The following is a 16008-nucleotide window of genomic DNA, read 5'->3' on the forward strand; positions in this document are numbered from 1 at the left end:
CCCCAGCTGTTCTAACACATACTCACCACACATTTGCACATGTATGCACACACTCACACACACACACACACACACACACACACACTCACACACACACACACTCACACTCTTAATCACATAAGTAATTGGCCTTTTAGTTCATGGCTTTAGCTCCTACTTGTTCCGGTACAAGACTCATTGATTGCTCTATTGCTCTATGTCATAGGTGGACTTTCAAGTTCAAGTGGGACCTGTGAAGAAAGGACCAATCCTTTTGTTCCTTCGGCCGGGCCAGTATGAGAGCTGCATCATGCCAGAGCATCTGGAGAGTCTGTGGGGACCCGTGCCATTGATGCGTCTTCCGCCCGCAGTAGACAACAAATGTGAAGTTGCCTCTCACAGGTACATGTCAGTCATGATACGATGGAATCAGGCGCTCGTCAATTTTGGGGTCATATGGAGTTATTGGTATCATCTTAAAGGATGTTCATTTGTCTATTGATAATGAAAAAATACCCATCTATCTTGAATAGAAATTTTGAGATAAAAGGAGGTGGGGATCGCCTAGCTTCAAAGGTCCTGTCCCCACAGAATTATGCAAAGTTAAATGGCCAAATTATGCAAGAAAATACAAAATTATGCAAGTTACCGTAAAGCCATTCACGACATGTTTTGCACTTTTTTTTACAAGAATTTTCAAGATTTTTGTACTGAAGAATTGAAAACAGAACATATCAGTATCAGTAATTTTTTTGTTTATTTGGAAAGAAAACAATACCCATCAGTCAGAAAAAAAACCAAAAAATATAATCTGTGTAACTTTCAGCTGTATAGAATAGAGGAAAGAAAAATGTTTAAAAACAAAAAAAGAAATACAGCTGGCACGCCACTAAAACCAGGGACACCTGTCAAACATGAAACATCGGCAGACATGAGAACAACTTTTGATGGATTGAAAAATTGAACAGGCTCAAGGAACAAAATCCCTAACCCTGAACCCCCTAACTGCTGAGATCTTCTAACAAGGAAAATAACCAACTTGTCACTTAAATGAAACTTATTACCATGGGTGAAAGTTTTCCGGCATATGCCGGAATTCCGGCTTTTGAAAATAAGCTTTCCAACTTTTCCAGTTTGGGACAAATTGTCGACTTCATACATTTCGGAAGTGGTAGTCATTCTCCCCATCCAGTCTCTAGCTCTTTGCATTTGGTTACGTTGCTGGTCTGTCTCAGCTTGCCATACTGGCCAAAATGAACTTCGCAAGCCCAGAAATAACCCAATTTGATCTATGTCGCAGTAAGCACTTGGCCAACGACCTCGATGTTATTCCTCTGGCAAGATCGCTCTGTGATTTGCCCAGGTTTAGCCATATTTTGCAAATTGTGGCTGGTTTTGACATCTTTGGTTCATGTCTGTGGGTCGTTTGGACAAGCACAAGCACGTCGCGGTCACACTTTAAATATTATTGTGATTTATTTTTTTTTAAAGGAAATTCATTCTTTCAGTAAATGTAGATAAGATGCACATAGAATAATAGATGTAGCAACCCCCCGAATTTTGACGTGGAGCCTATATTATTCTGTGTATTGAAACACACACAAGACTTGACAATTCGTACCTATACAGCGAGGGAAAAAATGGGCGACATCGAGGGTAGATCTAATTACATGCAGGCCTGTAGACGGCCGCAAATTTCGTTTTACCGATGAAGCCGGAGAGAGAGAGAGAGAGAGAGAGAGAGAGAGAGAGAGAGAGAGAGAGAGAGAGAGAGAGAGAGAGAGAGAGAGAGAGAGAGAGAAAGAGGGAGGGAGAGAGAGAGAGAGAGAGAGAGAAAGAGGGAGGGAGGGAGGGAGAGAGAGAGAGAGAGAGAGAGAGAGAGAGAGAGAGAGAGAGAGAGAAAGAGGGAGGGAGGGAGGGAGAGAGAGAGAGAGAGAGGGGAGGGCACAGTAGGAGTGAAAGCCTATGATCTCTCTTTAGGCCCAAGCCAGGGGCAGTATGAGTAATGTAGCCTGGGTGTAGGCCAAGGATGTGTTTGTTTCATTGTTTCATACGACACAGGAGTGTTCAGCGGTAGACCTAGATCTAGATCTGGCTTGCTCACTTTAGTTACGGTGTAGTCTAATTATTAGGCCACCGGACCCGTAATTTCAGAATTCCCCGATGATGGCATGATAACTGTTTCAATTGCGGCTCACAAATGGTCAATATTATTCATAGTTCTGCTGTTACTTTCAAAACAAGCATTCTCCAACTCCAAGTTCTGTTTAGTCAGGCCCATCATCAGGACCCGTGAGTAAAACTTTCAAACGTGCGTTCTCATCATGTGACATGACTTCGGCGTGCGAGTTTCGCGCATGTCAGGGACGGGGTCAAGTAAAGTTCATGCACGCTGGTTGAAGCAGCGTCTTTCGAGGCTTACGGGGGAAAGAGGGGGGGGGGTAGATACTTGGACAAGGAGTCCTTGATGTGATACTTCAGGATTTAAAAAAATGATAATAACAAAACACACACACGGCGCGCGCAGAGGGCCTATAGATCTACATGGAATATAATATATTTATGGACACCCCTGGGAAATTTTTTATTCAGCTGGCTAGTGAACTTGATGATTTGTCGTTGATCCCGATTTTTTTGCTCCTGAGATCCTGATTTTTAGATTTCATAGAGTGGCAGAGATTTGGTTTAGACATGCGAGCGGAAAGTTTGCTTGTGAAGGCATGTAGTATGTAGCCAGTAGGGCCCTATTGCCGCCACGTGTGTGTAAGCGCTTTCTCTTCAATAGAGATTACGCACTATTCAGCGGCTTGCCGATGATCGGTACAGTTAGGTGTGAAGTTGTTGTAGAAGAGAGTGAACCATAGCAGAGCAAAAAAAACAGCGTACAAAGACTTCTCGGTTGAGGACAAAACGGCTGATCCTAGCAGAGGTGGATGAAAAATCGATAGATTTATATATATTTTTAAAAAAACAATCTGCAACACATTTAAGATTCCGAATCAAAGAAAAAAAAAAACCATCGGAAAATACACTGTACAGAATTATAGTGCTGAAACGGGGACGAAAAGACATAAACTGATAAGGTAGAGGGCAGTGGAACAAGCAGTGTTTCGTTGGTTTCAAAAGGGGTAGGCTATAGCTATTTCTATGTCAAGCCAAATTATTTCAGTTAAGACTGAGAACTACAGCATCAAAATGTAAAAATTAAATCCATCACGCGCGCAGGTTTGCATCAGGGGACATAATTCATGTAAATTTTGACCTGATTGTCCAACTTGGTTATCTTCCTTGATGCAGCCTAGAATTTGTCCATCGCAAAATTCGTACATAACGAAAAGATTTTTATGTCCAGCCGATTTCACCATCAACTGCAACAGCCCAACCTACAGCCCCAAACAATGTGTGCACAAGTGCCGTGCACCATTGCTGAACTCTTATTAAGTAAGAATCCACAGTTGTAGTAATGTGGACTGTGACGGTGACACAGCTCTTTAAAAAAAAATGTATGTCTCCGTGGGGATTGTGATAAAATACATCTGTGAAAAAAATTAACATCCAGGAATAGCATATTGCTTTTTTGCAGACCCAGAACCCAGTTGGATGGATTGTTTTCAAAGGAATGCATTGATGAAAGTACCTGTACTACATGTATCTTGATGGAATGTGTGTTTATCTGACGTTTGTCAATGCATTTAATTTTCAGGCGTAGGCATTTTACTAATTTGGATTTCAGGTTTTTGTACCTGTCAGTGCTTTCACCCATGCTTATCACTGTGATTACTTCCCTTTAGTCACATGGTGATGTGTTATCGTTAAATTGTGTTGTAAAAAAATACAAAAAATAGAGAAAAAACGCGGGGAATCGATATTTATGCAAATGTTGCAGAATTATGTGAAAAAAACGTGGTCGCACAATCACATAATCCGACAGCGACAGAAAGGTTAAATTAACAAGAAAATGGCCGCCAAAGTTTGGTGACTTCCATAGCTAGAGAGTCCTTGGGAACTGAAAATTTGCATTTTTTGTGCCTTTAATCAACGGTTTTCTTTGAAATCCATTGGGAAATGCTTTTTAAATTGAACATAATAAGTGTTGAACCAAAAAACAAAAATTCGATCAAAATTGACAAACAGGCGGAAAAATATGTTTCTTCGATTTCAGTACTTTGATGAGCGGCTGGTTTCGCAACGATGCTTTACATGTTTGAATCTTACAGCCATTTTAGCATTAGCTCCAGTAGAACTGCACTCAGCCATATTTCATGTACTGGCAAAACTTTCAGCTATTGTTGGAGGGGGAAAAGGGCATCTCTATGCATGCATATCTTCACTTTCGGATTCTGTCAAGAGCTATCAAATAAATAGTATACACCCTTTGTTTTGTAGAGTAAGGACTTCTGTAGCAGCTGACACTTGCTGCTGCAAATGCTCCTTTAAATATACAGTCGAACCTGCCCTGACGGCCACCTCTATAAGACGACCACCTGTACAAACGGCCACTTTCCATTTCCCCCCCCTTGCATTTTTTCTGTATAGTTAACTGTGTAAAACGGGCACTTGTCCAACGCGGCTGTGGCCTCTCTATTTTAACACACAACCCCTATCACACCAAACAATAACACCTGTCTTAGACGGCCACCTTAGTGACTCCATCACGTTTTGTCATAAATCAAGCATTGGCCCCTGGCGTTGTGGGCGAGCGGTCATAATCCAATCACCTGTCGTTGTTGTAAGGTAGTCCCTCCAACCGATTATGTTGCGTAGGCCCCTCCCACTGTTGACCAATAGGTAACAAATTTTCAGCTGCTGGTGAAGTAAGCGTGTGATCCCTCATTACCCATAAGCCCCGCCCTGAATTCTTACTCAAATCGTAAGTGAGATGAGTGGTCACTGTTTACCCAGTCTGTAACAAAGTAACAAAGGACATCAACATGAACTTGTGACAGAAGCGTCGCTCGTTCTCCTAGTGGTGGCGACCCATGTGTTTGTTTTACCATGGCACTCTGTCCTCCTTGCCTCACACATTTCGTTTTATTGTCACCCTTGCACAAAAGCAGTAACAAAAGAAAAAAAAGGAAAAAAAAACCCAATGAAAACGACAACTGCAATAACAACAACAACAATGCGGCTGCCTTCAGTTGCGACCTCAGAAAGGAGTGGTTTGTTTTCTTCATCTTGATCAGTCCTGCCTAAGACGGCCACCTGCCTTATATGGCCACTTTTCTCCTTGACAATGGGTGGCCGTCTTACACAGGTTCGACTGTATATGTAGTTTGTGTTTCCTCTTTTTTCAGTTTTGAAAAAAGTACAATTGCATAATAATAGTAATGATGATAATAATATGATAATAATAGCAATAAAAATCATAATAGTAATCATTGTAAGGATAATGGATCACAGTTATATGCCAAACTGTCATGTTGTGATTGTAAAGAAACCCTCTTTTAAAATAATGTACGTTGTCCTTCTTCCTCATGCTCAACAGACTTCTTAACCACCGTGGGGGTGTGGTTTTCACTTGCCGTGTCATCCACTCTATTCCTCTGCTACAGTCGGCCATCCATGTCTTTTACAAGGACCGCATGGTGGCGGTTGCTCATCTGATCAGCACTGATACTCTGCCTTTGCCCCCTCAGGTTAGTTGTCAGTAGTTCTTTTGGAAAAATGTAAAAAAAAGCATAGTTTAAAAAAATTATTTTTGGCTGTATGTGATGCTTTCTATAATAATTTTTTTAGGATACTAGCCAGATACATTATCGTAAATGTTAAGGTGCCATTTCTTACAACACCTCTTTTAAGTTAAATGAGGCTTGAATTTTGTACCTGAACGAACAGTAGTATGACTTAATTATCGCATCTGTACTTCATTCCTTTGAATGGTGATCATATTAGACAGTCGTGGTATGTAGGTCTGTTGTAGTTAATTATGGCCTGTACCTGTTGGGCAAATTCCAATTAATTACTGAGTTTAATGGTCATTATGTCATCAGCTTCAGATATGGGAATGCCAAGAGCAACAACACAAACACTTCTATCAGATAAGTTTGTTAAAAAGTCTTACGGAGCTCACAACTGCTTTAGGTCATTCTTGTTACTTGTGTGAAGGACCGACATCACTGCACAAGGGGCATCCCCATAAGGGCTCCGTCCCCTGAAGAAGCACATCTCGAAGTGTGTAGATTCTGACGGTTCCAAGCAATGTTTGATTCCATAGCCTTCTGCTCCTTCCACTAAGTCTTGAACTTCTGCAGGCGCCCCATCCAATTCCAAGCTCACGAAGTCGCTCAAGATGATGGTCTTCCGACTGTTCTTGTTCTTGTTCTCTTTCTATCCCTGACTGAACGCACGATTTCAGGCTTGTCAGGGCACAGCTTCCCTTCAGGTTTTTGCTTTCCCAGCGACCTCGTCAGCCCACTCATTGCCGTTGACTTCCGCATGGCCCGGGGTGAAGATCCACGTGATCTTTTTCAGTGTCATCTTCATCAGGAGCTCTGTCCATTCAGCTCTAAGGTTCCCACTTTCAATCTTCCTCTGAGTGCTCTGAGAGTCTGTGACAAAGATCACATGTGCTTGTCGAGTTGTTGTGACCCATTTGAGAGCCTGAGTGATTGCCTCTATCTCCATTCTCATGCTAGATATTGTCATATCGTATGCTCTCTGCTGTTCCTGCACCAATCTGCCACTCGCTCTTGCTGAGAAGCCCCATCCAGATTTTTCTCCTTGTTTAACAGATCCATCCGTGTATACAACCACATCTCCATGCCGTGAGTTGCCTTCAATCAGTTTTCGTATCTCAGCAGCTGTCGCCCCCAGCAGCCACTCTCTACATTCTCTGTTCAGCTGTTCAGCGTAATCACTACCTTCCCAAAATCTCCCTGCTATCTTTCATTCATCTTTATCCATTCTTCACCCCGCTTTATATCTTCCAGTGGGCAGACTTCTTTGCTCATATGAGTGTGCAAGACAGAAGCTGGTTATTTACAAGTTAGTTCAAAGCGCAGCTTGGTTTTAATTTGCGAGTTGAAATGGCTGAAGCATCTATAAATATAGTATACAAGGTAAAATTTGGTTTTAAAAAAGGCAATTTATTATTTAAAATAACACTGTTTAATCTTTGAACTAAGACATTTGGTTTTAATTAAATAAAAAATCCTGTTGGGATCCAAGATGGCGAACAAATTCTTCAAGTTGGTATAAAGTTTAGGCATTGTTGGTTGTGGCTGGTTTTAATGTTTTGGAAGGTGTTGTAGTTTATTTTGGATGGATTTTGTGTAAGAGAAACACATCTGTCAGCATTATGGGCTGAACCTGTGGCTGTCCACAGATTACTGTCACGCAAATGTCACTGATATGGTCCTTGTGCTATGTATTAGTTTACTTCTCCAGCTGGAGGGGGGGGGGGGGGGGCATGATTTGAAGTTAAGATAGTTGTGTTACAGACATGATGGCATCATAGAGATAGAATGAATAAGAAAAGTACAGTGGAAACCTGATATAACAGGGATGGTGGGAGTAGAGAAAATGTCCTGTTATATCCGATCCCTGTTAAACCAGAAATGCAAGGAAAGTGAGCATTTGTGGACTAATCCAGCGGTACTTATTCATGGGTAGTTTCCTTTGCCACAAGTACCCACGAACAGGGGTTTTGGCACCAACTTTCTCCATTGCCTCACATCAGAAGAGCTTGGTCCACAGCATCTGCATCGAGTAGTCTCATCTTCTTTCGATCCAGAGCAAACTTTCCATTGGAGTATGCTGCCACTATCTTCTCTCTATCGTTGATAATGGTGTGAATCAACCCTTGTGGAATGTCAAACTGATGACAAATCTCTGCCAGTGGAGCTTGCTTTTTGTCAACAGCCTGGATTATTTCGTATTTTTTGTCAATTGAAAGGCATTTTCTCATGTGCTTGACATTGTTGGTGACACATTACGCGTGTGTGTTGCTAGGTTTCGGGCTAGATCGAGGTCTGCAGCACACAGCAGCCCTCTCTCGCTTCACACGCTACGTGTGCTTGCAGTGGCAAGGCTTGCGTGGGCTTGCTCCATCACTGCGTTACTCTCTATCTCTCTCTCTCTTACTTTTTACACATTTTAACGAGCCTTTGTCCCTGCTATAACCGGTTGGGCTGCGATGAGGTCCTGTTACTGCCGATAACTTTTAACAGAGACAAAGAGTAGGAAAAAACGAGGATTTAAAAAATCCATGTTATTACCGGATCCCTGTTATTACCGGGCCTGTTATATATGGTTTTCAATGTAAATAGTTGTCTGTGATAAGTGGTAGTTGCAGCATGTTTTATGATAATTCTTAAAGGTGGTTACCAAAGCAGACTTTACAGTATTCTTATTTCTTAAGAATTTCTATGCAAATGACCATTATGTTGTTTGCACATACTCACTAGATAAATAATGTTTATTTTTTATCAGTTGGTGAACCGCTCGAATAGCCCGTCCTTGAACCCAAAGGCACTGGAACGAGCTATCCTCATCAAGAATCATAAGGGTGACTGGGCGGTGGTCACAGGCCGCTGGACTGGGTATAAAAAAGGCGTTGCTGGGATACCAGGTATGAAATTTTTTTGTATTTTTGTGTAGGACACTTATGTAGATGGGTGTAGTGTGTAGTTGCAATGGATTCATGTTGGAAAGTGCTGCTTGCATCGACCTCGTTCATTCCCCTTCTGTCCACTGCCTTTTTCTGTTCTTTACCGTCCCTCTGTCTTCCTTTGTTGTTGTTTACTTTTCTCTTAGTAATTTCAGTTTTGTCTTCATGTAGTGTATTGTAGTGACAAAGGGGGCTCTCGTGGCCTAGAGGCTAAGGTATTCGCCTCTCATTCAAAGGTCCCAAGTTCGAATTCAAGTAGAAATTCTCTAAAATTGTCTGCTTTCACCACCTTTCCTTCTCTCTAGCAATGTTCTGTCATCTGCTTTCATCTCCACTTTCTTCCCCCACCCCCTCACCTCCGTTGCTCCCCCCTCTGGGCTCCTGACTCCTCTTTCTGCAGCCTTTCTACTGCTACTCCTTGGTTCCTTCTTACTGCTGTCTTTCAGCCACACCCCCTGATCTCCTGGTTGGAAAGATCTGCACCTAGCCTTCTCGGACAAGGGTGAAAAATCTCGGAGGTCCCGTGTGCAAGTTGCACTTGTTAAAGATCCCTTGGTGGTCTAAAATCGATAAGAACAGGCTTCGGCCGCCACCCAGGCAAAATTGAAAATTCCCTACCAACTGAAAATGTTTACCAATGGAAAATGTTAGGTGTGTCCCGCGTGCTCATATGACCTCTTGCAGTTGCGAGCGCAGTAAAATACTTAGCAGAAAGAAAAAAAAAAGTAGTTACAAAAGTTTTGTAAATACTTTGCTCTAGTTCTAAGAAGTATAGTCTCACATGTGTTGAATGTAAACTGTAGATTTATTGAACACTGTGAGCATCAAGTTTTGCTGCTCTTTTTTTTTTCCCTCAGGTTTTTGCTTTTGCTTGGGCCTGACAGTACATATTTTTTTCAAAGAGTGGTTGGTTCATCAGACATTTTTGTTTCAGAATAGTTGGTGAAATGTTAATCCAGACTCTTTTGGATTGAGAGGAAGGGGTTTTGTCCAGGTTTTTTTCAATAGACATTTATTTTCAGTTTGAAGTTATTTAGAACAAAATCATGGCATGCATATTTTTTCTCTTTTTTCCATTTTACTTCTAAAGCTAATTTATTAAGACTTTATAAAACTTACTTATGTGCTATATAGTTAAAGTATTAACCAAAACTATGAATAGAGATGCTCTGAATGTACATAGGAAACAATATATAAATACAGGACAGTTTACTTTTCTGTCTTAGTTTAGTTTTTTAAACTGTTTGTAATATTTATTCATATTTTGAGTACTGCATTTTGGTATGGGCAAAGTCCTTTAAAAAATGTGTTCCATAATAATCCAAGGCAGTCACCAATATATCAGCAAACACTGGTGTTTTAGAATCTTTGAAACCATGTAGTTTTTGAAATTTAAAATAATGATTAGTACCTTATATACGTCGGTGGCCTAGTAGTTAGGCTCTTGGACTCGCAACCGTAAGGTCTGGGTTCAAATCCCGTCAGGGGCTCGATGTTGTGTCCTTGGGAAAGGCACTTTGCACAAATTTTCCTCACTTCACCCAGGTGGAAATGGGTACCTGGCTATAGACTGTGAACAATCTTGTCAGTTTAATAGTGTTTGAACGCGTGAAATCCGCAGCTTGCACTGTATGCTTCCGCGGAAGCCGGGAATGTTTCTGAGTGTTCTCAGAGGGTCTGCTGGGGTAATAATAGTTGTAAAGCGAAAGAGCATGCTCTTGAGCATGGATATGCGCTATATAAATGCAATTATTATTATTATTATTATTATTATTATTATTATTATAATAAATTCATATATTTTTAGAACTGCAGTTCTTTTGGTACCTTTGAGTAATGTCAGAAAATATAAACATTCTAAGGAACAACAATTTTTTCAAAGAAATCAATTTTGTACTGCTAAGTTACCAGCAGCCTGTCGCTTCGAACTTACTTGAGTGTCAGAAAATGACAAAAGTATATTTGTGAAGCATCGGGGGGGAAATCAGGCTCGTCAAAATAACGATATCAGGCAAACTGGCGTTTTTCCACCAGGTAGGCAATGTTTGTCAAAATTTCGTTTTTTTAGCTCAACCCCTTTTATGTCCACACTAAAACATATTTCCATGTTTTACTGAAAAAATATTGGTTAAGGGCACAAAATATGACATTTTTCAGTTTTCAGGGACTCTTTTAACAGTGCTTCCACTCTTCCGTATTTTTATGGAACAGTTCCGTACTTGTTCCTCCATCATTATCAACTCCCTTCGTAAAAAAAACTGCGACAGTGTAGGACTAGATATCTACTGAAATCCCTTTGCAAAAGATCCGTACTCGCCTTCGTATCGTCTTGTATAAGCTACGGGTATTTACGGTAATTCTCTTGCCAATAAGTTAATGTTATAGAGACCTGCTAGATTGCGCATTTCCTGCAATCTGCCATTATACCGCTATGCCCCATGCGTTCATTGTGGGTTGGTCGGCAGTACATTTTTACCTGTTGATTGATCGAAATCTGGCAAACTTTTTATGCCAATTTCTTCTCTTCTATTATTCACTCATTCCGTCTGTCTATCTTCGGACTGTTGCCACGGCTGGAAAATATGCACATTGATCAAGTAAATTGACTTGTGATCTTATACAGAAAATAACTGTCAGAAAGAAATTTGTTTTGCAAATTTATTGTCTAGATCTAGAGAAATTATCAATGCGAAGATTCTACGGCACGGGAACGCAATAAGGGCCTCGATGAAATAAATTATGCTATAACTACTAAAATCAAGAATAATTCGAAGTGGTGTTCGGAGGTTGAGACACGCAACATTCAGAAGTGAAAATTGTGGAAAATTAGGGTATTCACTGGGTAACTGTATTGTGAAGGTGCTATCTATTCATTATTCCCAGGTTTGCCTTCTATCAATCATGCGATGACAAATTAATTGAATTATAGTAGAAATGGAAGGGGAACCTGCTTTTAAACATTGCCAGCAATGGAAAGATCTGATATGTAGGTGAAAAAATCAAACTAGACAAAATGTTGACGAACTAATAAATGTTATGGGTTGTTGGCAATCTCTTCAAACAGGCTCCCAAACGCCATTTTTTACCCTCTAAAAGCACTAGATTTCAATTTCCTCGGTGGCTTCGCCCCCTGAACCCCCCACCGGTACGCTGTCCCTGGACCCTGCTGCCTATTTGGCCCTCAGATTCCCGGCTGAATTTTCCTTACTTTTCAGCTTCAGCTGGTGGAAAGCACTATCTTTAGCTATTGGACTTACCAAATCTTGGTGGCCATTTTCTCGCTAATTTCACCACTGAAAACCAGGCGACCTCACTTCCTTCAATCGCAAATATCTCAACTTCTATTCAGGATAGATGGGCATTAATTTCACTGAAAGCAAAGCAAATAAACAGGCTTTAAAATCTTATACCAATTACCCCATATGCTGAAAAATTGACAAGTGTATTTGGATAGATGAATTATATATAAGGAAAAGGCATTGAAGAGAAAGACATTGTATCATGATAATGGCTTTGCAATGTGAACAACAGTGCAAAGCAGTTGTTTTTACCTCATCCTTGGTCTGGCAGTATGTATGTGCATTTAATTTCATTTTCTGCTTCTGGTGCCTTATTTCTTTTCCCCTTCATAACTACAATTTTCAGTCTGAGACAAGTGTCATTGCAATAATTTGAACAGCGGATCAGAACATCATCTTTGGAAGCTCATGAGTTGAACACATTCTGCTTGAGAGAAGCACAAGCTTCTCCTTCATTTCAAGCTTTTGAACTTATTGAGGACTCTTGTTCTGGTCACTTGACGACACTTGAAGACCCATGATGTTTTGGGGCACTTCACCCATTTCCACGCGAGTTACCTCCCTGAGCAGACACATTCACGTGGGCTGCCTCCAGCCACCCCCATAAATTTAGGTACCCATACTAAATCTGCAATAACTTTTCCTCCTAACAGCTACAAAATTACCGGACAATATGGAAATGCACGTACAGTTTTCAAAAACTTGGAAATAATAGACTAGAGCTAGTATTATAGAGACTCAAAGGGATTCGGATTTTCTCATGGTCATGTGACTGCCTGGATACAAGTATTCTCATAGGCTGTCTGCAATGAGTTAATAAATAAAAGCAGAAGTTCTCTATATTCATTGAGATTTTTAAATTCTCTTTTCTTTATTGGAAACTTAAAAAGGCAGACAACAACATGTTTACTTTGAAATATGGAAAATCGTGTTTCTTGTTTTGTGTATGATGGTTGTAAATATGCTGTAACTTTGCCTTTGGTCTGCTGATCAGATATGTGTGTCTGCTTTGTCCCTAGAAGGTTAACTGACCCAGAAGCCACTGAGCTTTCCCATTTGGAGTTTAGGGGGCTTGAGTTTATAGTGGGTAAAATGAATATGAAACGTAATTATGTGCCATGGTACAATCACGGCGTCGTTACACCATCTAGAAACGATACATCCGTGGAAAATAATGCTGACCTTCTGAAGTACTCTTTCACAGGGTTTCTAGATATGGAAGCCCTCTAGAGCAATAAATAAACTTTTTTTGAAGTTCGTCAATTAAGCAGGTTGAGATATTTTGCACCAAAGATTTGGGATATGAAAGTTTTGTAGCCAGATTTTTGGAAAGCTTTGCTCAGATCATTCAAGAAGTTTCTGCTCATTTGGCAGAAGAGAAATTAATGTGGTTTAACCCTATCCGCATGCCCTGGGGTCATTTTGTACCCCTAGGGTTGTATTCTTCAGATTTTAGAATACTTCTAGTGCGAAGATCTCTTTGAAACTTTCAGTATTTCTCAAAAAAATTATTTTGACAGACTGCTATGCAAAGCGTACAGATCGGATTAACGAGTAAAATCCTCTTTGGAATGTTGTGGCGCATAGTTTCCCACATCATATGGATGCGAAAGTAAGACACAACGTACGGATAGGGTTAAGTATGCTGACAACAGGGATCCTGTTTCATCTTTTTTTAAGTGACACTCTGATTGTTTTTGCTTCTGTTTTGTTTGTTTTTTCAGGCACTTCATCAAGCCGTGGCACGCGGGGTGTCAAAGGAAACCCGGGGACTTTGTCTTTTAAAATCTGGAATATGGGTTCCTCGAACAATGTCACCCAGTTGACCTTGCCATATGACAGTCAGAGATACAGCTTACAGCTTCCTGGTGTGGTTGTGGACCTCAAAGCTGGGGCTGTTATGGTATGTGAAAAGTCTGAAGTTCTCATGTAGGGTGGGATGTTTTGCAAATTTGTATATTTTGCGTTTATTTTTAATATCAGTAAAGGAAAAGCATAGATTTGTTGCTTGAGTGTACCCTTTGTAAAATTGTGGAACAGGAGGCCTATTTGGGGGCTCTCGTGGCCTAGAGGTTAAGGTGTTTGCCTCTTATTCAAAGGTCCCGGGTTCTGATCCGAGTAGCGACGGAAGATTTTTGTTCTCTAAAATTGTCTCCTTCTCCTCCTATCCTGCTCTCTAACAATGTTCTATCGTCTGCTTTCGTCTCCAATTTCTGCCCCCTCACCATCACTTCCTTTGCCCCCTCCTCTGGGCTCCTGACTCTCTCTGCAGCCTTTCTACTGCTACTCCTTGGCTCCTTCTTACTGCTGTCTTTCAGCCCCACCCCTGATCTTATAGTAGGTAAGATCCACGTTTAGCCTTCTCGGACAAGGGCGAAAAATCTCGGAGGTCCCGAGTTTAAGTTGCGCACGTTAAAGATTGCTTGATGGTCCAACAAATCGATATGAGAAGGCCGCGGCCACCCACCAAGCAAAATTAAAAATTTCCTAACAACTGAAAATGTTTAATGTGTCCCGCGCGCTCATATGAGCTTATGCGTAACAAAACTTACCCCCCCCCCCCCCAAAAAAAAAAAGCAAACAAATGCAAAGACATTAAAACCTTTCGTTCTAGCCCCACTTCTGTGTTCTAAAGTGCGCCAATATCACGAAAAAAGAAACACCAACAAAACAAACAAAAAAGAAAAGAAAAAAGAAAAAAAAAAAAAAAAAGAAGAAACTCAAGACGCAAAATGTATTATAATAACGTCAGAGGAAGAGACGCAGCCAGAGATACAGAATTCGATTTCCTATTCACACACAGCGTTTGTTTTAAGAAAATAATAATTTCTGGTGTGTGCAGAGAGTAATCGATGGATCGCAGGAATGTGATGAGTCTGCTCCCTGCTCACAGCCACGTATTGTCACTGCAAAGGTCGACGGCCTTAATTGGCCGCATTATCGGTTGATTTGTACTCACAGCTAAGTGTTTTTATTGCAAAGATCAACAGGCTTGACAGAACGAACTATCGGTTGATTTGTACTACTCACAAAGCGAGTGCATGAGATCAGCGGTGTGGAATTTTATTGTATTGTGTGGGTGAGTGGTTTGCAAGCTTGCAAATTTTCTCTTGACAGACAAGGCTCAGTTGGTCTCTTTCTTGGGTTTTGTTGTTGTTGTTGTTGTTGTTTTTTTTTTGTGTGTTTTTTTTTTTTTGGGGGGGGGGGGGGGTTACTGAAACAGGGGGGGAGGGTTGCTTGTTTTTTTTGTTTTTTTTGGTAGTATTTTAAAGAGTCTTTTTATTTTGTTAATACACTTTTTTGAATGAGTCTTACGGCACTTGCAATACAAACAGGTCATTTATTATAACTGCCGAAGATTAAATGTGGGACTAGAGAGTAACATTTAGAAATGAATAATGCACAGAGATATGTGGCGTCGGTGGCCTAGTGGTTAGGCTACGTACCGGACCTCATAATCGTTAGATTGCGGGTTCGAGGTTCGAGCCTCACCTCGGTCCGACGTTGTGTTCCTGGGAAAGGCACTTTACACAAATTTCCTAATTGGCTCAGTCCTTTTGGGGATGGAGGTCCCGCCTCGTAAATAACCGAATAGTGTTGATAGGGGCGCTAAACCTATACTATTTCAACATTTTCAATTGCAGGCAGATATAAAGACGATAGATGTTTGATAGGAAAGAAGGAGCATAACCCCGCTCTACAGCAAGCTCTATGCGATTTACACTACAATAGATAAATAAAATTTGTATAGCGCATGTCCCCGCCCGAAAGCAAGCTCTATGCGCTTTGCGCTGTATTATTACCCCAGCAGACCATAGAACACTCAGAAACATTCAGAGCTTCCCAGGAAGCATAATAGTGTAAGCAGCTGATTAAGCGCTCAAACATTACCAAACTGACATAACCTTTTACATCAAAACACCCGCCAACCACCCACAGGCTCAGGTCTGATTTCCTACCGTTCCAGCACTGTTGTGGACCCCTGAGTACACAATCATTAGTTCCGCCCACCACCTCTGGCAGGAACGAGCCAAAAGAGACACAGAGGGAAGGAGAGAATGCGAGGAGAGAGAGAGAGAGAGAGAGAGAGAGAGAGAGAGAGAGAGAGAGAGAGAGAGAGAG

At 41.0% G+C, this 16008-nt stretch overlaps 1 protein-coding gene across 1 annotated transcript in view; it reads left to right on the top strand.

Annotated features, from left to right (window-relative positions):
• Positions 1–16008, top strand: part of LOC101847836 — a 50631-nt gene that overhangs the window by 18314 nt on the left and 16309 nt on the right. Inside the window, exons 7-10 of the mRNA XM_005106520.3 lie at positions 206–381; positions 5465–5615; positions 8410–8548; positions 13611–13789. Coding sequence (XP_005106577.1) covers positions 206–381; positions 5465–5615; positions 8410–8548; positions 13611–13789 — 645 coding nt within the window. The remainder of the gene's footprint in view (positions 1–205; positions 382–5464; positions 5616–8409; positions 8549–13610; positions 13790–16008) is intronic.

The sequence above is a fragment of the Aplysia californica genome, unplaced genomic scaffold, assembly GCF_000002075.1.
Source record: "Aplysia californica isolate F4 #8 unplaced genomic scaffold, AplCal3.0 scaffold00540, whole genome shotgun sequence".
In the NCBI taxonomy this organism is placed as follows: Eukaryota; Metazoa; Mollusca; class Gastropoda; order Aplysiida; family Aplysiidae; genus Aplysia; species Aplysia californica.